This window comes from Perissodus microlepis, chromosome 22, assembly GCF_051167445.1.
Source record: "Perissodus microlepis isolate ML-2025 ecotype Zambia chromosome 22, ASM5116744v1, whole genome shotgun sequence".
Taxonomy (NCBI): Eukaryota; Metazoa; Chordata; class Actinopteri; order Cichliformes; family Cichlidae; genus Perissodus; species Perissodus microlepis.
This window is the reverse complement of record NC_140481.1, coordinates 29,216,719-29,240,787: the sequence shown is the minus strand read 5'-3', so window position 1 is coordinate 29,240,787 and position 24,069 is coordinate 29,216,719. Positions and strand designations below refer to the sequence as shown.

General features: G+C 42.0%; 2 protein-coding genes across 2 annotated transcripts; both read right to left on the bottom strand.

Moving 5' to 3' along the window:
• Positions 1-237: 237 nt before the first annotated feature.
• On the bottom strand, positions 238-12,849 carry LOC146363451 (biotinidase-like). The gene is made up of 6 exons (XM_084919810.1): positions 12,625-12,849; positions 2,731-2,880; positions 2,473-2,624; positions 1,330-1,507; positions 710-1,234; positions 238-616 (listed from the first exon to the last, which is right to left on the bottom strand). Exons 1-6 carry the CDS (start codon positions 12,832-12,834, stop codon positions 347-349), a joined length of 1,485 nt encoding a protein of 494 aa, XP_084775936.1. The 5' UTR covers positions 12,835-12,849; the 3' UTR covers positions 238-346.
• A 6,029-nt stretch (positions 12,850-18,878) lies between these two features.
• LOC146363450 (paraneoplastic antigen Ma2 homolog) lies at positions 18,879-20,175 on the bottom strand. Its single transcript, XM_084918978.1, has 2 exons — positions 19,756-20,175; positions 18,879-19,595 (listed from the first exon to the last, which is right to left on the bottom strand). Exons 1-2 carry the CDS (start codon positions 20,173-20,175, stop codon positions 18,879-18,881), a joined length of 1,137 nt encoding a protein of 378 aa, XP_084775104.1.
• Positions 20,176-24,069: the final 3,894 nt, after the last annotated feature.

Sequence of the window (24,069 nt, the reverse complement as noted above, 5' to 3'; positions counted from 1 at the left end):
GCAGCCCACGGAATGGTTGCTGTGATTGTATATATGTAATGCTGTTGCTTTAACGTTTTAATGTTGATGCTGTGTACAGGAGAAGGTGGCTGATACTGTGGATTTGGGTTCATGTGCGTACATGAGATATAAACAATTAAATATTGCCTTCGAGGAATATGCAACAGTCACACAGAGATGAATGCTACTTGGTGCAATGTTTGTATTGTAAAGATTAAATAACAAATTATTCAAGACTTATATTTTGGTTTATTTTAATAGACAAACCAAATGTATAATCACTGAAGGTTGGATAAGCTCTTTACACTAACAGTGAATTTTATTTTCCTGATTCCTTCATAGCTCACTATTTGTCCTCCTGGTATTTTCGTCCATACAGGCAAGCAGTGACTAAACCACCCTTCATGTTTGAGTGCTTCATGGTCACTCTCCAGTTTGTAGCTCTCTCCAGACTCTCGGGCTGCTCCACGGACATTCGACTTGTCAGAATGGATGGGTACATGTATTTGGTGTCAAAGTTCCCCTCCAACAGGAAGTCCATTTTAGACTCTGCTTCTTCCACTACCTGTCCACAAGTGCTTTGATCCAACCCTGCACAACGAACAATTGCACAAACCTGCAGATATTTGACATGTGGCAAATAAAAGTGAGCAGAGTCATAATCAGTTTCTAACAGTTTATAAATATTGAAAATTCATTTCATTCCTACCTGCAGTGCATATTTGCTAACGCTATTGTGGTTTCCTGCAAATGTGCCGAGTGCATAGAGCTCTTTATGGTCTTTCAGTAACCACCTGTACTGCAGGTGGCAGCAGAAAGTGCCGTTGCACACTTTAACATTGCCCTCTGTCTCATTTAAGAGGGCAAAGGTAAATGGGTCTTTGTTCATCTTGGAGACAAAAGTGGGGTAGGAGGGAGCTACTGATGATGTGGGCTGAACACCACCTGCCTCCTCCTCTTTGGCTGTACTTTGGTTTCCCGCCAGTGGCTCCAAAACTGGCACTCTGGCCACCAGCAGCCTGCCTTCTTCTGGATCTCCTTTCCAGGCGTGGTGGTAGGTGGTAAAAAAAGGGGTGTAAATGCCACTTCCTTTCACATTGTATCGGTCAATGCGAAGGTTGGCAGCTAATAATGTGACATTGGCACCCAGACTGAACGCGTGTTGAAACTGAACAGAATCCAGCAGGGGGAGCGCATTAAACCAGGCTGTTGGAAAGATGAACTGACGCACACCCTAAAAAATGCACAACAAAGAAATCATGGATATCAAAGTCAATTTCAGCAAAGTTGGATATATATTCTGAGTGTGAATGTGATTATATTTTATACCCTCTCCAGCAGCAGCACTGCAGGATCATGTAAGAGGATGTCAAAGCAGGTGAAGAGGCCAAACTTCCCAGCAAAAGGTGTATCAAATGTTATGATTTCAATTTCTGGAGGTGTGTCAAAGGAATCTTCACGGTAAAGGTTTTGTTTGTGGTAGCGTGCAATTAGAAGGCCATCTGACCTGTATAAAAGAAGGCCGATTAGATCACTGTCCTTAACCAGCACTTTAATGACGTTAAATAGCGTTTTCTGAAGCGATTTAAGTAAAATGAACGAAAATGTGCAGATTGATTCCAAACGGTTCTCATGTTTCCTCATTATTCCGATCTCATCATTTAGGGACGTGTTGGGTGCCCGGAAGCGTAACATGTTAAGGATTTGTCACCTAGCGTAAAATATTACATTTTGGGAGAGAGAACATGTTGCTAAAGGAGAGCCCTTTGAAGGAAACTAATCTTCATTGTTCTTGTTCCTTGTTCTTGTCACCTTGTTCTTCATACAGATCTGTGACCATATGTGAGGGTAGGAACCTAGATTAACTGATAAATCAACAGCTTCACTTTTATGCTCAGCTCTCTTGTCATCACCACAGATTGTTACATTCGCATCACGATGGATGGTTCCCCAATCTCACACACCACGCAGTCAACCACAGAGTTGGAAACCATATGCTTCCAGGATGGTTTTCAGTTTCCTACTTTTATGTAATTTGTTTGTTTCTGGATTTTTGCTTGAAATTCTGTCTCATTCCATTAAAACTATCATAAAAATTCGAGACTGTCCATTTATTTCGACGTGAGCAAACTTATTTCTCTATTTCAGGTAGATGAACCTGAGACACACTGTGATATTTTATGCTTGGTACTGTTTATTGAGGCTATACACATGTGGCAGTACGTTACGGCACCCTGCTGCACAACTTTCCAGTCGGTTGTCAGCACACACATCTCCTCTGGTCTCCGGCTTCAATGTATATATATATATATATATATATATATATAAAGGGAGAAGCCTCATTAGTCACACTGCCACCACCTGTCCCTCCAGCCTCCTCGGCACTGCCCCCTTGAACTAACTGTCCCACTCCTCCCCTGCAGCTGAGCCAGGGACCACACCTCGATTTCCATATTAAAGATATAAAAGTACCTGAAAGCAACATTTGTGTTGAACTGCCAGCGTCCATCAGGAGGACAGGATGAGGAGGAGCTGGTGTTCATTGAACAGGGTTGTAGGTCGGGCATGTTGGCCACCAGGTAGATGTTGTTATGACGAGCCATACAGCTCAATCTCTGGAGAACCTTTGAGTCACAAAAGTAATTAAATATGATGTGATTCAGATACAGTGGCATGTTGTGAGAGTAGTGAATACTAGGCATCACCAAATTTAAATATATGACTGTGAACCTCAGTGCTGTTGTATCTTTCGGACTCCGTGCATGGGTTCCAGCTTTCTGTCTGAGGGTCAGGAATGGTTTCCAGGTAGCCAGCAATGGATGATCGAGTGAAGCTAAATCCATGAATACCATCTTCTGGAAACACCAGGATCTGAGCACCCTGAGAGTGAAATAGAGACAGCATAGAGAAAAAGTTGGACTTATTAATCTGTGACCGTTTCATGAGAAACTCGTGGACTCATGGACTTGAGCCTGACAAAGATCACTCAGCCAAACTGTCCATTCTTGTCTAACTTGTCCACTGTTGAAGAAGAATGGACAGTTTGCAGTTACAGGAGTAAATTTGGACTGATAATACCTCTGTATTAAGGTATATCAGAAATGAAACCTCAAGGTTTAAAATATTTGTAGCAAATTTAGATGGCAATTTGAATTAACACTGTGGCAGTTTTAGTTAACGTCACATTTTTAGTCACAATTCTGACCTTTTGCTTCAACATGTTTATCAAAAATCAGGGCGTGGTGGATGTAACCACATGGTTTTTGAGTTGCGGCAAAGGTATTGGATTCAGGTGCAAGTGTTGCTATAAGAAGGCTTTTGGCTAAATGTCTGTCATAGACTTCACGCAGCACCAGGATATCTGATGGCAGACCTTCCTCAAGATCACATCTTGCCAGATGAGCCTCCATTCTCTCGGGTAGATTGTTTACGTGCCAGTCTCACTTGCTGTGTCTGATACGTCAGCTGGCAAGTGAGAGTTCTCCAGCCTGCAGAGCCAGCTCTTGGCGTTATGGTCCGGGTGAGTGCTGGGGTTTTCCTACAGAGTCACGGTTCCACCCCTGGGCGGAGTCGCTGTTTTCCTGCATGTCTCCACACCTGCCACCACTTCTCTTCGCCAAGTCTTCAGCTAACCACACCATCCTGTTGTCTTGCACCTCCATCCTCTGGCAATACCCTCCTTTATCCGGAAGCTGGTTTGTACTCTGCAGCTCTTTGCATCACCGCACCCCTGGATTCACTCACCTGCCTGCCCTCCTGTCACAGTACTAAATCGGATCACCTTCTCCTGGAGGCCAAACTGCCTCACTCGGACCACTTACCCCTCCCTTGTTATTCCTCCACCTGCCAAATGTTCAGAGCCTCCAGGTTGTGTTTCCTGCCCTGTGCCCCTGTACCTATCCCCTTGTCAGAATTCTCTGGTGCTTTTGTAAAATCTAGTATTTCTCATAGTTCAGTATCATTCCTATTTGCTACGGTTATTAAAGTCCCATGTTATTTCTCATAGCTCACAGTATTTTTCATGCACTGGAAAATAAAAGTTCTGTTAATTACGCTCATTCTTGCCTCCGTGTATGATCTGCATTTGAGTCTGGTTGTCTGGTTCGGCCTCGGCCATGACACTTGGTCTGGTATATTGCCCGGGTGTGGCAGGTTTACATGGCCAGCAGGGGCCTGCCCAGTGAGCTGAGGCTTACTAGCTGTCCATCAGTGTCTCGTTCACAAGTTCACTCTTGCTGCTCACGGCTGGTCGGCTCTAGGAACGGACGTTCAGGTCGCATCCCTAGCTCAGACTGCTGTTGCAGGCTGTGTTCCCCTGAAGGTGAGTGAGAGTTCTCCATCCTGTAGGACCCCCTCCCTGGCATATTGCCCGCGTGTCGCGGGTTCATGCGGCCAGCGGGGGCCCCAATCAATAGCTCAGTTAGCTACGCTTTCACGCCTCAGTCTGCTCTTGGGGTTCCAGCTTCGGGCCCTAGGAATCTCAGGCCCCAGCTGGAGGCCTTTCAAACATGCAGCGCCCGCACTCAGGGCTCATCCTCTCTCCAACTGCCCCCGTGACTTCTGGCATTCCCTCGGGCTGGGCTGCTTCCCTGCTTGTGGACAGTGCAGGGCAGTTGCTCAGCTCTGGGGATGGACCTTTGGGTCGCACCCTGAGCTTGGCCTCTGATACATCAGCTGGCGGAGTGAGATTTCTCCAGTCTCCAGCGCTGGCTCTCTGTCTGGTGTATTGCCCACGTGTAGCGGGTTTACGCAGCCAGCAGGGCCCAAATCAGTAGCTCGGTGAGCTACACTTCCTGGCAGTCGGCCTAGGGGCTCGCAGGCTGACCATGAGCTGCTGTTCAGTTGCAGTCCTTTGGTCTGCAGGACTCGCTCAGGCCAGCCTTGCATCTGTCAGACTGATGCCTCCACCCCCCCAGCTCACCCTTGCAACTGGCGAGGCCTTGATCGGTGTGGCATGTACATTTGTAAATAGTTAATTGGTATACTTCACTCTAGGATTTGGTTGCACTGTCTCCTTGCTGGGTGTCTTAAAGAGTTACTCCGTACTAGAGATGGACCGATCCGATATTACGTATCGGTATCGGTCCGATACTGACGTAAATTACTGGATCGGATATCGGAGAGAAATAAAAAATGAAATCCGATCCATTAAATATCAAAAAAGCACCTCACAAAACTTGCGACATGGCGTAACTCGGCTCATAACTGTAGCATGTCGGAGCAGTATGCATCACCTGATAGAGCGGCTGTGGCGTGCTAGACCTGTTGTCTGGTTGAGCATTTGGAGCCTCGCTACCAAACCAGCATTTCATCTCCGAGGAAGTTATCCCAGAGAGAAGTAAAGCAAGTGTGTAAGTTCATCTCTGAATGTTTATAAAGCATTCCCACGTTAAGCTTAACAACCGATATATGGAGCGACTGCCTCTTCTCTCTCTCTCTCCTGCTGCTACTTCAATCATGAAACTGCTTAATGATCAGCTGATCTGCTTTTCTGTCGCGAGTCCGTCTCTCTTCTTTGTTTTTGGCTCACTTTTCACTAGAAAGAGGAAACCAGCGGCTGAACAACAGCAGCACGTTTAACCTTGATAAGCTGTTGTTAGAATTTATTTAATATTACTGTCTAGACCAGGATCCTTTATAACTCAAAGACTACTCATTGTCTCCTGTGACGAGACAACAACATCCTGTGGTGCATGCACACACTGCTTTTTGAACTATTTTTGAACTAGGTTTTTTTTTTCATAGTTTCCGGAGCTTCGATTTCGGACCTGAACCAGTGGAATCCTTTTCTACACAGCTAACGGCTGGTAACTGTGCAGGGGCGGATCTAGCAAAGTTTAGCCAAGGGGGCCGATAGGGCAGGGAAGGGGGGAACAGGGAAAATGGGGGCACAAAGACATACTTTTCTTTCTTATTCTCATTTAAAATGTCTAGCTTTTAATAATTAATTATCTGAATGTTACACCCAAAGTTTTAATCTTATGCAAAATATATAGAAGTCCATTACTGTATTAGTTAGGTTGCTTAATATTTCTGCTAAGTACTCTTTAAAATACCAGAATAGGGAGGACGGTGCAGGTTTAAGTTTATTAGATTGATCAGTATTGCTGAACTATGAAATATTTTGGGTGCAGTATATTTTTTACATACAGGTATAACAGAATAGCTTTAGTGTTGTTGTTTATTTAAACCTGAGTATGAACTTATACAAAATGCAGCAAGATATAAAAAAAAAAACACTTTTATTGGTAAATGGTAAATGGCCTGCATTTGTATAGCGCTTTACTCAGTCCCTAAGGACCCCAAAGCGCTTTACACTACATTCAGTCATTCACCCATTCACACACACGGGTGACGGCAAGCTACATTGTAGCCACAGCTGCCCTGGGGCGCACTGACAGAGGCGAGGCTGCCGGACACTGGCGCCACCGGGCCCTCTGACCACCACCAGTAGGCAAACATGGGGTTAGTATCTTGCCCAAGGATATTTGGCATGCAGCCAGGAGGCAGCCTAGGATCGAACCACCGACCTTCTGGTTAGTGGCTGACCTGCTCTGCCACCTGAGCTACAGCCGCCCTTATTGATTAAAAAACACACTATATCGGATTCATATCGGATTCGGCAGATATCCAAATTTATGATATTGGTATCGGTATCGGACATAAAAAAGTGGTATCATGCCATCTCTTCTCCATACAAATGGAATATGTAATGGAGTGAAGAGATAATCTCAATATGACAGAGAACGTCCGGTTACTATGCAACCTTGGTTCTCTGAGTGAGAGACTATCTCTCCACCTTCAGGCTGCTAAGAGACGCATTCTGATCAAACCATCACTGGTGTCACGTTTGCAGAGCTGTTTTATATGTAAGCTGTGGGGTGTGGCTGGGCTACCAGGAGTGTCTTAGTATGAACATGCCACAACAAGGGGGGGGGGTTACCTATGGAATATGAGGTCTAAGGCCCCTCACTCAGATAACCAAGGTACCAAGTAACTGGACGATCTTTTGGTCTACTCCACTTTGTCAGACAGGTCATATTCAAATTATTTATTGATTGAGAACAGGTGTGGCAGTAATCAGGCCCTAGACCCTATCTCATCAGATCATCAATGTATTTGAGTAAAATGTGCTTTTAATTCAATCCATAGAATTAAAATCTAGTTACCACTGGAACAGTTGCCTTCTTGAAAATTAGACAAAAAAGGGAATAATATTGTAGTTTTTCTTCATCAGTGAAAATATAGCAACCGTGTTACTAGTTAATGCGCATAAATGTGTTTTTGTCAAAAAATGACTAGTGTATTTAGAGTAGTCTTTGAGTTATAAAGACTACTCATTGTCTCCTGTGACGAGACAACAACATCCTGTGGTGCATGCACACACTGCTTTTTGAACTATTTTTGAACTAGGTTTTTTTTTTTCATAGTTTCCGGAGCTTCGATTTCGGACCTGAACCAGTGGAATATCAGTACCAACCTTGGTTATCACTGCTTAATTTAAATCATCGCTCCCTGGAATATTTTAGACGAAGGTCGCTAGTGGCAAACTAGCTAGCGGGTCGTCAGGGTAACGCTACGAGAGCATCTGTCAACATGAGCCCAAAAAAAGTACTGACAGCTTAGGAAGGCGACAATATTAAGAAGTCGCTGGAGTTTATGAGAGAGGAGATTTCTGCTGTCAAACTGCAGCAGAAAGCCATCCTGGACCTGGTCAAGGAAGTTAAGCCTCCCCACATCCAGAACGCCAAGAAGGATCGGCGGCTGGTGAACAGAGTGGCGGATTTGGAGCAGTACACCCGGATGAACGATGTCATCATCACGGGGCTTCGCATCAAACCCCAGTCATACCCCCAGGCGGTCACCGCTGAAAGCATAGGAGGGCCAGGAGAGGATGACGTCAACTCCACAGAACATCGAGTGGTTACCTTTTTACGGTCCAAAGTCGTGGAAGTGGACTACAACAACATCGAGGCTTGCCACCCTCTACCCGCAACCAGCCATCATTATGAGATTTTCTAACAGAAAACACCAAACAGCACTGATAAATCAAGGAAAGAAACTGAAAGGATTCGATGTCTTCAAGAATGAACATCTGACAAAACAAAATGCAGACATTGCCAGGAAAGCACTTTAGTTAAGAAACAGAGAAAAATTATAAAAAATGGATCACAAACTGTAAAGTATTCATTAAACTCACCGGAACACCAGAACAAGCCAAAGTGTTGGTCATCAGAAACATTGAGGACCTGGACAAATACTGAGGTTCAACTTACACTTGAGGTATGAATACACATGTGACGTGACACAAAACACAACACATGGCACAGTCTAAAAGAACTTCATCTGCAACCAGCAAGAATATCAATACAACTCATTGGAATTCTGTTTATGATAATCTGGAACTGAGAACATTGCAATACACAGACCATAATGTTCTAGACTTAGAAAAGGATATAGACCCGGAAAATAATTTCTTCTAAAACAACAGCAATAACTACTGCTACTTCACTGATGAACAGTTTAAACACACCAAACAAATGATCAATAATCCATTTTAATAGCAGAAGTCTGTATGCCAACTTCAACAATATAAAGGAATATGTAAATCAGCTGACAAATCCATTTGGAATTATTGCCATTTCTGAAACATGGATCAATGCTGATAAAGGACTGGACTTGGGACTGGAGGGATATGAACTGAACTTTGTAAATAGAGGGAACAAAAGTGGAGTAGTTGTGTATGTGGATAAAAACTTAAATTACAAGGTGGTGGAAAGTATGACAACTGCAATTGATAATTTATTAGAACGTATAACAATTGAAATTTATAAGGAAAAAGAGAAAAATGTAATAATTAGCTGTATATAGCCACCTGGCTCTAGTATTCAAGTATTTAATGACTTCATAGAAGAAGTATGTCACAGTTAGCAGGGCAAACCGTGTGGGAATTATTAAAGGACCCAAGATGCAGGCCCTACTGATGTGGGTGGGCTTTTATTGATGAGGATGACATACAACAAAAGGCAAGGGTGGCAAGAACAGAACTGACAAAACCTAAACTGGGAAAACTAAACAAAAGAACCTGAAACCTTGAAACCTACTATGAAAACCTAAACTGGGAAAACTAAAAATAAAACAAACCTGAAACTTAGCAACACAAAGGGAGATGCAGGGGAACCACACAGACAACCCAACAACAGGAGGAGAACACACAGGGTTTAAATACTCACAGGAGTAATCATGGGATGGGACACAGGAGGGGAACACACCTGGGAGAAATCAGGGCTGACGAGACACAGACGTAAGGCTGAGAACACTCACATGAGACAGAGACCTTCAGAATAAAACGGGAAATTCACAGACACAGAGAACCAGACAAGACACTGAACTTAACAGACAGATTCACGAGCACACACTGTGACACCATGGACAGACAGAGGGAACACAGAGAAGTGGGAGCAGGCAGGCACAGAACAGAAACCTAAAAAATGGCAAACCTTAACAAAAGACATAACAGAATAAACAAGAACGTAGAATAATATAAGGAAACACAAAACACTGAGTCGTCAGACTCAGGACCATGACAAGTATTCTCTAAAACAAATCAAAAAGTTATGTTTATCTGTGGTGATTTTAACATTGACTTGTTGAATCTGAAAAAGCATAAAGTGACCGCAGAATTTCTAAACACTATGTAGAGTTTGAGTTTACATCCTAAAATAACCAGGCCTAGCAGAATTACACCTCATTGTGTCACCTCAATCGACAATATTTTCACTAATGTCTAAACTGAATTTCTCGGAGGAACCCACCCGAGGGATTAATAAAGTTTCATCTAATCTAATCTAATAATATGGAAAACAACATTGTGATTGGATTATTAATTAATGACATCAGTGATCACTTACCAGTTTTTGCAGTTTATGACACTAATTACAAGAGAAATCAGTGTGAGGAACACCTGAGATACAGACGTGTAAGGACAGAAGAAACCATGAATGCACTTAAGAAAGATCTATTACATCAGAACTGGGATAATGTTTACAAAGAAAGTGATATTGATATTGCATATGGCACATTTTTAAGAATATTCATGGAATTGTATGATAATAACTGCCCAACAATAAAATACAACAGAAATATTCAGATGGACCATGGATCACTAAGGGTTTACAACATGCATGTAAAAAGAAAAATACACTTTATAGGGAATTCCTAAAACAAAGAACAAAAGATGCTGAAAATAAAAATTAAAAATACAAAAATAAGTTGACCAATATTATACGCGTATGTAGGAAGGAGTATTATAGTAAAACATTGATCAACAATAAACATAATATGAAGGGAATATGGGATGTTTTAAACAGTATCATTAAAAATAATTCTGGACAACAAAGTTATCCTCAATATTTTATTGAGAATGGCAATATTATGGGAAACACTGCTGATGTGGTCAACAGCTTTAATCATTATTTTGTAAATATGGACAAAATCTGGCAGAACAAATTCCTGAGTCACTGTCATCTGTAGACTGTAGTGAATGCCTGATTGATAGGAACCCTAACTCAATGTTCCTCACAGCAGTGGAAGAAAATTGTATGTGTATTGTAAACATGTGTAAATATAAAACATCTACTGACTGTAATGATATTGACATGAAAATTGTCAAGAAGGTCATAGAAGGAATCGTAGGACCTCTAGCATACATCTGCAACTTATCACTGAAAAAGTGCCGAACAAAATGAAAATAGCTAAAGTTGTGCCGCTGTATAAAACTGGGGATAGACACCACTTCACAAATTACAGGCCTGTTTCTTTTCTACCGCAATTCTCCAAAATCCTAGAAAACATGTTTAATAAATGACTAGATTCTTAGATAAATATAAATTACTCTCTGACAGTTAGTATGGATTCAGATCAAAAAGGTCAACATCACTGGCATTAATCGAGGATATTACAAATGCTATAGATCAGAAATGGTATGCAGCTGGACTATTTCTGGATCTCAAGAAAGCATTCGACACAATCAATCATGACATATTAATTAATAAACTGGAATGGTAGGGGATCAGGGGGGTTGTACTGCACTGGGTCGGTGAAAAATTATTTAAGTGACAGGAAACAATTTGTGAAGCTGGGTGTCTATTCCTCATCATGCTTGGACATTGCTTGTGGTGCTTCGCAAGGCTCTGTACTGGGTCCAAAGTTATTTATTATTTATATAAATAATATTTGTATGGCATCTGATATATTAAAATGAGTATTATTTGCAGACGACACAAATATTTTTTGTTCTGGGGGGAATCTAAAGGAGCTGCTGGATACAATTACATCAGAAATGTGCAAAATTAAATGCCAAATCTAAATAATAATAAAATAGTCTTATTTAGGAATTCCCTAAGAAATGCACAAGTGCAGATTCATAAAGATGGTGTGGAAATTGAAAGATTTCTTGAGCACAAGTTTCTTGGTGTGATAATAGATGATACATTAAGCTGGAAGTCGCATATAAGTCATATAGATATCAAAATTTCAAGAAGGGGCAATACTTATAAATGTTCGCTATCATCAATCTTTATATTACAAAAAAGGGCCATAAGGATAATCCATATAACTTGTTACAGAGATCATACAAATCCACTATTCCTAAAATCAAAAATACTAAAATTAACAAATGTGGTTCATTTTCTGACAGCACAAATAATGTATAAAGCAATAAACAACCTACTTCTTGGCCATATTCTAAAAATGTTTTCTAAAAGGGAACGGGGATACAATTAGAGGGGGGAATTAAATTTAAAACATCCTTGTATCCGTACAACATTAAAAAGTTTTTGCATCTCTGTTTGTGAAGTGAAGCTGTGGAACAGTAAAGAAATGAAGCAATATCCAAGCATGAGTCAGTTTAAAAAGCGGTTCAAGGGTATGGTTTTTGCAGGGTACAGGGACGAGGTAGAGCTCTGATAGGGTGTTCTTGTCCAATATTTTCATAATGCCAATGTGTGTTTATGTGTGTGCGGGTGTGTTGGTATGGGTATATATATCTGTAGGTTGTGTGTTGTAACCCCAGTTAATTTATACATAAATGAAAAAAAATATTAATAATAATACATGTAACATATAATGTAATTGTAATGAGGTATTTCTGTAGTCTGTTGATTACAAGATAGTTGAAAGGGGGTAGGATTAAATAAGCATATGCTTCTTCCTGCTCCTTTTTGAACATGAAAGTTTTTGTTTTTGTTGTTTGTTTGTTTTTTGTAGTTGTGGTTGCATTCTTTTCCTTTTGTTTTGCTTTGTTTGTTTGTCTCTGTCTTATTTCTTTGTGATTGTACTTTTTTAACATGTTCAAAATAAAGATTCAATTCAAATTCTAATTCAAAAAGTTAGAAAAAATGTTACAACTGCCCTTGGTCTACCCAATACATTATAAGGACATCAATAGATTATAGTTTGTCTTAATTTTGTTTTGTAGTCACGTTAATTTCATTTTTTATTGTTCATCGTAAGGACAATAATTGTAACAATAACAATACCAAACAGAATTATGAAGAAGTACAAATCAATGGGCATTGCTGTTTTGGAACTAAGGACATAAAACACATTTAAACGTGTACATACCTTCTGGGCTGCCAGGGCTGCCTGCTCCTCGTAGATATCTAGGTTTTTTTTCATGTGCTGCAGAGCATCATTGCGGGACAAAGGCACACTTGGGTCCGGGTTCAGGATTATTTTGTGCTCGTACACAGAGGCAATGTAAAATGAGTCAGCAGCAATGACTGATGCCAAAGAAATACTGAAAGAAATGGTAACGATGGTAACCAACAACATCTTTTCTCTTCTTTCCTTCCTGTGAGACATGACAGATGTACTCAAGGCTGGACTATAAATAATAGCTAGGAGGTCAGACGTCATCCATGAAGCCTGCTGAGTCATCTAAATTTTGTAGTTAAAAAGTGGCAAAAGGCTCCTATTGCCAAACAGTGGGGTTTTCCCCAAACATCCTCTTTTGAAACATGTTCGTTAAAATCACAATAACACATACTTTAAGAACAAAGTATCATGGGATAATGTAGTTAGCAGCATTAAATAGCCTTAGGATAGCTTTAGATATCAAGAAGAGAAAGGACATTAAAGTATTTAAATGACTATTTTCTTTATTCACCAGCTGTCTGTTATATGTTATATATATATATATATATATATATTAAATGTTATAAAAAGAAAAAAAAAGACTTAAAAATTAACTAAATCAAAAGAAGATCTAATTTGTTCTATCTTCAAAAATATACATATATAATGTTTTAAGAGATGAATGGTCTGTTAATTATTTAGTCATTTATAACAAATATACTTGTATACAGTGATTTACCACCAGTATTTATGATCTTTCAAAATAACTCCACATCAACCTTTTATAGCTCCATATCGTCTCAGGGTGCTTCTAAAAATTTATATAAATTTTAAAAAGAACGAAAGTTGATTAGATTGTTCAGGTGCTGTTTTCACTGTAAACATTAATCATAATGGAAAAAAGCACTAAAGCACACAGTGAACCCAAGCTTATGTCACCAAGTAGCTGTCCCACTGTGAACTCTCCTTCTTCTTTGGAAGTTTGGACTCCTGAGCGTACCTGTCAAACAGAAACTAGCAAGTATGTGAGGATAAACTCTGGGTAATTGGTTCTGAAAAACGCCCACAGAAAGATAGGTGATAGGTGAGGATGACAGATAAAAAATGATGAACTGCAGCAAAGGAACCATGAAATAACAAATATTTTTATTTAATTATATTGTCATTTATGTCATTTTTGCACTTTTCATTAAAAATGAAAATGACAGAACAAAACAAAAATGACAGAACAAAAGTTCGGCTATAAAGATTAACAGTATATGAACCAAGATCATTTTGGTTTACTTAACCAGACATAATACTGACTGTTACATAAAATAATTGTTCAACTTGAAAATATGGAAATATTAGAAAAAATATGCTCACATTTATTTTTGGAATGTAAAATAAAATTGCACATTAATGTAACAATTTCCTTTTATAAATGTGCAATGTGGCTATAGTAATGGGGACCATTATGTAACTGTCAAAGTACATGTAAATGCAAAATGTGGACTGAACTCACATGTGGACTTATTCACCAGACTAATTTAGTAAATAATCCTCATCTTGACGTCTGCTCATATTGGAATATTTAAGGAAGTGTGCAGCTCTCATCATACTGCTCCCTTCTTTTAACAAAAGCCATTTTAAACACAGGTGTAAATGAAAAATTGTTTTGCCTCTCTATGTTTATCAACCATACCAGTGAGCCAGTTCATCTCAGTACAGCAGGGCATCAATAAATGTTAATAATTAACTTTGTGTTTGCCATGCAAGGACACATTCAAACAGCTGCTGTGAAAAGGGCCAATCAGCAGGTTTAAAAAGAGACTAGGGCCCAGTTTCAGTGTCCACACTAACAAACATCACCTGTTTGTGTAGCAGGATTGTTTAAGTGTGAGAGTTCATGGGTCCAAGATGGTCTGGACAGGATATCACTTCATGATATATCATGTGAGATTACTTTGAAAAGGCTACGCCATATTTCTAACTGTGAGACTGTCTGATTTGGAAGTCTTTTGCGGGTTTTTTTTTTGGTAGTGCTAATGGGAGAACCACTTTTTAACAACAACAACATCAACCCCATCTCTGGCGCCGGGGACCACCTCTCAATTTTAAATCCATGTAGACATTGAGGGCTCTCGGGAGGGGCCGTGCTAACACCTGCTCCTCTCTGGCAGCAGCACCATGCTCTCCCGTGTTTTAAAGGCACCTTAGAACAACACGCAGCAACACTACACATGAGCGAGAGGATGGAGGTTTGGGGTCTTCACACACCCCTGTTCTCTGCTGGCCATCGGGGCGGGGGGGCTGGGAGGAGGTGTTGGCCGTCCAATTGGGATCTGGGATGCGGGGCCTCCCTGCTGCTGCGGAGCCTGGGGCGGTCTGCTTGCCTCCACCCCGGGGGAAAGGGTAACATCTCCTGGGTCTAGGTGCCGTTTCCCCCTCCAGGGGTGAGGGTACCTGGACCTGGGGTATAGAGTATGTTTGGGGAGTGTGATTGTGTGTACAGTGTCCATGTATGTCTATCCCTACGTTGGGTGAGTGCTGAATATTTGTATATGTGTGCATGAGGGTGGGAATCAAAGGAGCTTGCAAAGAAAAGCGTCTGGACTTCTTTAAGTTACTTGAAGACGTTTCACCTCTCATCCGAGAAGCTTCTTCAGTTCTAAGGTCAAATGGTGGAGAGTCCCAGATATAAACCTAGTGGGAGTATCCCCCCACAGAGGGACAAAAGGACCCCCTGATGATCCTCTAATCGCCTGAGCCAAGGTGTGAAACTGGGTGTGGGTCCCAATCAGCCAGAGTTTCGGGTGTGTTCATTGTGAAACCTGGCCCCACCTTATCATGCGAATGAGGGTGGGAATGCATGTTTGTGTCTGTGTGTGCCTGTTTGTCTGTGTTTATATGTCAGGTCGGGTCTTACACTCCACCTCTCTGGGAACTCCCAGGCCCTCCACGGCCTATCTCCCCTCACCACATTCCCTGCCGGTAACTGATGCCCTCAGGGGTCGGTGCGTTGGTGGTTCTTGGTGTCCGGGGCTGGGCGCTCAGGTATGTACCAGCTCACTCCCGGTGACTACTTGGCGGGGCCTGGTGCCTGTTGCTCGGTCAGGCCTCTTCCGGGGCAAAGGGGGCCCTCGGGCCTCCGGCCTCTGGGCCTGCGGCTCGGTTCACTCTGGCACAGCTGGCTGCCGGCAGAGCCGGCGGGCACACCAATGCAGCCCCCTCTGGCTTCTGCTCCGTGGCTACTGGGTGACCCCTCATCTGAGGCTCTCCTCAGCTCTTCCCAGGAGGGTGGCACGGATGCCCCTCCGGTGGTCCTCCTTGGGCTCTCGCACTCTGGGGCCTCTGGATGTCTGGGGCCTGGATCTCCTCCATGCCTGCTTCATGCCCTGGGGGACGGGGCTATGGCTCTCTACATCCTCTAGCAGACCATTACATGGGGAAACCTTTTGAATACAAGCGCGCTGATCCACACAGGTGTGCACACGGGTGTTCACTGTTCATAGACATAAACTACACCTTTATTGGCTGCTATTTCCAAGCACATTATGCGCTGTCGGTCCTGCTTGCTACACAACAACATTCAATATTTAGTATTTACTGCTGTTTACACTTGGCTAGTGTTGTGTTTAGTATGTTGCTCTGTTTTTTTTTTTTGCTTGTTTTCTCTTCTTTTTCTCTCAACAGGTGATCCAGGAGAGTTTTTTTTTCTCTTTCTCTTTTTAAGTGCCCTTTCTCACTGTCCCTCTTCCCTTCTGTTTTTCTTTTCCTTCATCTTTCTTTCTCCCTTTCCTATCCCTCAGTCATGTCTGTCCCGTCTGTAACAACTGAAAATAAAATAAAATAAACAATAACAACAAAGGTTGATCAAATGGACCAATATGACAAGGCTGTGATGATCCATTTGGCAAAGTAAATCCAATGGGTCTCCTTGTTGGTCTTCAGACAACAATTCTGACAGCTAAGGAACCAAATGGGACAGGCAAAAAAAACAAAAACAACAACAACAACAACAACAACAAGAAAAGCAACAATAATAATCAATAATAATAATAATAATAATAATGATAATCATCATCATCACCATCATAATAAAGCTTACATAAGAGAGTTCAGGCTGCAGTGAAGAATAAAGGTCATTACACCAGCACTGACTATCAAGCTCATTAGAATTATACAAACTGTCTTGATGGATGCTCAGTCATCCAGGTAAGGAATCAATCTCCAGAAATATTGATTCTGTTCATCTGCATGTGACGTTTTCTGTGGGAGAAGCGTTTCATCATTCATTCAAGTGACTTTTTTGGTCTCAGCTGACTGCAGTTTTCGCCAACCTTTTAAACAGTACATTTGCATAATGACTGAAACTAACACCACTGGCGAACAATGGGCTGTGAGGTCAGTTTATGGATCATTAATATGCAAATTATGCAGATGATGGTGAAAGATGTACCCATAGGGCCCCTCCATGATTCAGAGATGGTCTTTCCCTTTTCACGTAAATGGCCTCCTTGACTCCCCACTCAAACCAGCGTTTCTCCCTGTCCATGATGCACGGACTACACTGCCCCTGAGGCTACATTCTTTATGGCTATGCCTGTAACACTCTGCCTATTGCCTTCATATTAAATAATTTTTTGAATATTGAATTTTTAAAAATATTTCCTCACGTCATTATGCAGGCCGCAAGTAGAGGTGACATGGGCCGCGAGATTTAGACACAGGCATTAGAGCCTCTTAATGCGTGTTTTGTTTGGGTTTCCACCGGCGTGGAATTACCAAAAATAGAGAGGGCATAGCCTAACATATGAAACAGGAAAAGACCGCTGTGTAATCCATTCATTTCACAAAGTAACTGTATTTTGAATGCCACCCTTTTAAACAGTAACTGTAACGGAATACAGTTACTCATATTTTGTATTTTAAATACGTAATGCCGGTACATATATTCCGTTACTCCCCAACACTGCCCAAAAGACACGTTGATGGTTTGGAGAAAGTAATTATTGAAGTTAACTCAGAAAGATCAATTGGAGAAAAAGAGTCTAATAGAATATCAATGGTACTAAAAGCAGCTGTAGATAATATTACAGATGATTATGGGTAATTTGTTCTCTAATTGTGACCCGTGATAGGTACCTATTTAAAATAGGACAGAGCCGTAGGCACACAGTCAGTTAAAAAGGGTTTAATTTTTAATACAAAATAAAAGTAACGGTGTAACAGCGGCACCTAAAAACAATTAAAAACTTTACTTTATGTAACCTGGACGTGTGTCCCTCTATCTATAAGAGATGATCTATACTGCTCGCCCAAGTGCAATGTCTACAATATCCAAATCTAGGTTTGGGAAGGAGATTGGCGGTAGCAACTCTGTAAGAGCAATAAGACTTCCAACCCACATAACACGCACGACCACAGGTTTGTGAAACAAAGTTTGCTTTATATATTAGATAAGATAAGTATTTATTGTCATTGTCAGAGAACAATGAAATTGCGTTTGGAGCTTCCGTACAACCCATAAATACAATAATAAAGAAAATAATAAATACCCCTTAAAACCCAAGTGTAAATATTTAACCCAGTGTGACTCCAGTGCAATAAGACAATCCTTAGCAACAACATGAGAACATGACAAGTAATGTTCATAAGAAATTCAGACAAAGACCTGAGAAACATGACAAAGTACAACAATGCAACCCATTCAATATTATTGTACTGTGAGATATGATGTCAGATGTCAGATATGATAGTTATCTATTTAAGAAAGGGGGGGGGGGGGGGGACAGGAGGGGGAAAGAGAATAAAGATATGATGCACCAATGCAGACCAGTTCAGTGCTATTAAAGAGTTGGATATGGTTATTGTCCGTGAGAGGGGGGCAGAGAGTTCAGAAGCCTCACAGCCTGTGGATACAGGCTGTTGGCCAATCTGGATGTTCTGGCCTGTATAGACCTGTACCTTCTCCCTGAGGGCAGCAGGTGGAAAAGGTGGCGCGCAGGGTGATGTTGGTCCCGCAGGATACTATGCACCCTCCTCAGACAGCGAGTGGGGAAGATATTACTAATCTCTGGCAGACTTGTTCCAATAATTCTGCCAGCTTCTTTCACCACCCGCTGGAGTGCTTGCTGATCGGCCTTGGTGCAGCTGGGGAACCACACTAGAAATCCATACGTCAGAACACTGCTGATGGCACAGTTGTAGAAGTTTTCTACAGATCTCATTTTCTTTGGATCAGTTCCCTTTGCTCATTCTCAATGTAGGGATACCTTCAAATGCAGTAACCATGGGACAGGCTCACAGTCATAAGAGGGCATATCAAAAACATGGTGGGCATACATGTTAGCTTTCAAAGCACCTAAATGCTTTTTCATCCTATCTAGCTTTATGGAATGGCGATCTTCCTCAGTTCTCAGCATGAGGAGGAATTCGGGAAATGTTAGTGGATTTCCCTTTTTGCACTCTAACTGTAAGCCGATGATGATGCTCTGATCCCAACAGCCCCTACAAAACTGTCTGAGCAAATGATCATTGGAATTTTCAGCTGAGGCTCCCCCTCTAGAAATTCCTCTTGTGAGGAGGCTATGGAGCCTGTTCAAGTATGCTGATGGCTTCTCTCCACTATCTTGGTTAGAGCCGAGAAATGCCGCAAACAACTCCTCTCCATCCTCCACAACACCAAAAGCAGAGTCAAGTTGAGTGATGTAGACACTTGGTGGTGAAGAGATGCCAAGAGGCTTCACAACATCAGCTGCTGGACTCAGCAAGCTCTCAAGAATCCTTCTCACCTTGTGAGCATCATTCAAGGAAGGATCGTTAAGGAGAAGATCAACTTGGGTGCGCCATATTTCGTAGTCCACCTCACCGTTTGGCCTTGGGATCTGCCCAGAGAAGGTGCGCAACCTTATTTGTGGGGATGGTGAAGTGGTGGACTCACTTCGGATGACATGCTCCACAATCAATTTCTGGATCTGGTAGGGGGTTAAAAACATCCTCACTGATGTGGACTGGGCTCGTTGGTAAACTAGCAGATGCACTATGAACATGTGTGGGCTCTGCAGGCTCATTTTGATCATTATTAGGTGTGTTAGCATTTTGAGCTGCATAGGGCTGTGTAGCATTACTGTGTACATCATGTGATGTGCCCTGGTTCCCCTGCAGTTCCTCCTGAAGCACACTCAAGAAATCTTTCCTGCCACTGCCTGCGACAGGCCTTAGTTCGCCCAGGTATCTGCGAGCTATCTCCCTCCCCACCGCTTCCTGACAAACATCTCTAATGGTCCTCGCAAACCACAACACAGCGGGGTCCTTTGGACTTGGTACGGTACCCAAGGTAATGGGGTCGATTCTAGAGATAGACCTGTCAGATGCATACTGAATCAGGGCTCTACCCTCTGGTTGTCCTGATTCGTCAGGGATCCTGACTAATTTAGAAATGTCTCCATTAACTTTGAACACAGCAGTTATTTCTTCATCTGTGTATTCTGGTCCTATACCTGTTACATACAGGGAGTTCTGACCATTAACCTCAAAACGGTTGCAAATATCCATACCTGACTCAGTGGAACGAATGTCAAAATCTCAAACGTGCGTAGTGTGGGGTGGAAGATCAGAAAGCTACTATTAACCAATCTCCTGGCTGGCTCGCCACTTTTTATGTAACCTGGACGTGTGTCCCTCTATCTATAACGGTGTGTTCACACCGAACGCGATGGACGTGAACAAAACGCCCCAAACGCCCCTAATTTGACGCGTGCACATTCGCGCCTCAACGCGTGTCCAAGAAAAATCCATAGCGCGTCAAAATATCATATTCTGACGCACGTGAACTGGAAATGTGGGAGGAATGTGGGAGGAAGTTGTGCCAGACGGTATCTTTGCAAGATGGCAGCTGTCAAGCTAGCGCTTGAAGAGAGAGTCTCCCTTCTCTATGTACTGTGGAGAGCAGAGCAGCGGCGTTAAAGACGTCCTCGCCGTACCTGGGTCCATCAGGTCCTCCAGAGGCGTGAGCAGTTTGGTGAGTTTCACCATTTGCTCCAGGAGCTGCGCCTGGATGACGGCCGATTCCAGCGATATCACCGTCTCTCACTCGGCCAGTTTGATGACCTGCTTTCCCACGTCGGTCCCAGAATCGCCCGCCTAGACACCAACTACAGGCGCTCAATCCCATCTGCAGAGCGCCTGTCCATCTGCCTGAGGTTAGTAAAAGTGTTTAATACGGTAGTCCTTTATTGATACCTGTGCTAATATATGCTAAACCATCCATTTATACACTGCTAACATGGATGTGCTATGCTAACAGTGAATGCTCTCGGTGTTTACTGAAAGCAAACTGTGGTACGGAGACGACTGTTTATAATATTTCTAGTGATACTCAGAAGGTCTCATCAAGTCCCAATTTAATTCGATTTATGCTGTTATCAGTGTTTGCAATGATAGCATGGCTGTGGTGTCACATCAATGTATGCGCTCGGTGTTTGCTGATATCAAACTGTAGCATTAGGACCACTGAGTTAACCTTTGTAGTGATACTCACTCCTTTTTATTTAGACCTGGTTTAATTCTGGTATAGTTGAATATTTGTATATAATCCCTGCAGCTGTCAGACTCTATAACAGGGGTCACCAGCCTTTATTAAAACAGAGTTAGATAAAACTGAACAGTTTGGTTCATCTTTAGTTACATGGTTCTATCTTGATAAGCTATGTCTTATCACAGATTAATTTTTCAAAAATATTAATGATTTAAGCAAGGAAAGGGCTACATGTCAACATACAACTCTTTGTTTCTATTAATGTCTTAGTTCATTCCTACCTGATTGACATGTTTAGGAATTATGAGTGATTGGCACACTGTAGTTGTAAAAGTTGCTACCAATCAAATTATGATATGTTAAAGTTAAAACAAAACACAACTGTTTTAGATATTATCTAATATACATTTTGTAATTATCCTTATAATTACAAAATGTTTTATGTAAGATTTAAGTTTTGTGATTTAAATCTGACATCACAAAAGTATTTTGGAATTTGAATAATGTATTTTGTAACTGCAGTACACATAATACTGATTTTGAACAATTTTGTCCAGGTTCCTTGTCACCGGGGACTCCTTCACGACCAAGCGTTCAGTTACAGAGTCGGTGTGTCCACGGTGAGCCAGATCACCCCCCAGGTAGCGACGGCCATCTGGGACTGTCTAGTGGACGACTTCATGGCTGTGCCTTCACCTGGAGACTGGCGGTCCATCACAGAGGGATTCCAGGAGCGCTGGAACTTTCCTCTCTGCTGTGGAGCTCTGGATGGGAAGCACGTCCAGACAAAGGCACCCCATATATCATATAGGAGATACACACATTGATATACACTAAATATTTATTTCATTTCTTTTTTTGTGGTGCCCAAATTTATGCACCTGCTTGATTTTGTTTAAACAATTATTGCACACTTTTTGTAAATCCAGTAAACTTCTTTTCACTTCTCAAGTATCACTGTGTGTGTCTCCTGTATGATATATTTAACTGACATTTTTTATTGTAACAACGATTTATACAGGAAAATAATGTCTATTAACAAGGTTGCCCAAACTTTTGCATCCCACTGTATTAGTATATTTTGTCATTAGTATAATATGAAATAAATTCTACATGTGTCAGGTCGTGTGCCAACATTTGCTGTGTAGTAGAACTGAGACATTAGTCATTATAAAAATTTATTTGAAATAATATTAAAATTCTCAAACAGAAAAACATTAAACATGAATATATAAGATATAAGTATTTACAGAGAGACAGGAATAAAAAGGACCCAGCTGCTCTCCAGAGCAGGAACAAGGCTGAGGAGGAAATGCTCCATTGGAGACTGGTGTGGCCTCTTCAGGGACTCCAGGATGGCCAGCTCCACCGCCGATGGACCGTCCTGGGACCCGTCCCTCATCTGCCTCGGAGCCGTCCTCCTCTGTGGGCCTGTAAAACAGCACAAAACACAAAGAACTGAGAAGGCTGCTACTAGATTTTAATTTCAACATTGAAAAAAACAAAAACAGGATATAATCAGATTGGTTGTAGATATTTAGTAAAGATGATCACAAGGCAATCCCACCGACTTAAAAGGTATCAGTGCTTGCTGTACATACCTGTGGTTGCAGCAGCAGGAGCTCAGGGACTGGGGAGCCAGGAGAAGCAACAGGGGATGCTCTGCTGCAGAATCAGTTGGCTCGATCAATACAGTATTAAATGTTAACATGTTGAATATAATCAGAGAAAGTATATACAGTGGTCCCTCATTTATTGCAGCAGGGGTTCTCAGAATAACTAGCCCCTGGCCACGCACTTTATACACTTTTTCCCCCACGCACATGAATATTGGTCACAGTTCTCACAATTGATTCTCAAGGTGCAAACCTTTGTAGATTGCAAAACGTAAAAGTATTATTATGCCGCAGTTTGTCTTCATCTGCCTGCCACTTTCGTGCGCCTTTTTCCCTCGCGGTGCAGGTGTCTATTTCCGAATGAGGCTCATAGTTATGGGTATTTTTGTGCTGTTTTTTCTATTGGACGTGATGGTTATCAAAACCAAACATGATAAATTTGGCAAGCGCAGGAGACACGACACGAAGGAGATTTGTCAATCAGGCTGCAGAATGCAATGCTGTACGGTGCAAAAAAAAGAAAAGAAAAAGTAAATCAGCGAAAAAGCGAAGCAGTGGCGGATGAACAGCGGGACCACTGTGTGCTGTTTATTAATAAACAAAATATATTCCTATATGACAACATGCATAAAAGCAGAACGGTATTTGTAGTCAGTGGGAAAATAGCGGTGGCTTGCTAGCTTTTGTGCGGCTTCCCCGGGTCAGCGAAAACTTTCAAAAGAGAAATGAATGAACTTACCAGGTTGCCCGATCTCTTCACATATCTTCCTCCAAGCTCGGTCCTTTATATTCCTGTCTCGGTACAGAAAGCAGCTGGTGTCGTACAGCTCCGGGTTGTTTGTTACAGCGCTGATTAGCCTTCCCCCCAATGAAGAATGAAGGGCTTTGGCTGGATCTGCCCCTTTGACCTAGGTCACAGCCACGTCACCAGGCTCCTGATTGGTTGTCGCGGCGCGATTTGACGCTGGAGTTCAGATTTTTCCAACTCGAGCGGTAGACGCGAAATGCGCGTATGCACAAAATGCAACACAAAAACTCACGCGCGTGGTTTTTTTCGCGAGTCAAACGCTCCAAACGCGCTAGACTGACGCGAGTTTCAGGCGTTTTGGCGTTTTCGCGATGCAAATCTGCTTCCGAATTTTCGCGGGAGCCGCAATCGCGGGTCATCGCGCCTTTCCATTGACTTTACATGTAAACCTGACGCTCTGGCCGCCTCTATCGCGTTCGGTGTGAACACACCGTTACTCGACACCAGCGTAGAAGCCTCGATACAGAACGTCACATCACTACTTAGCA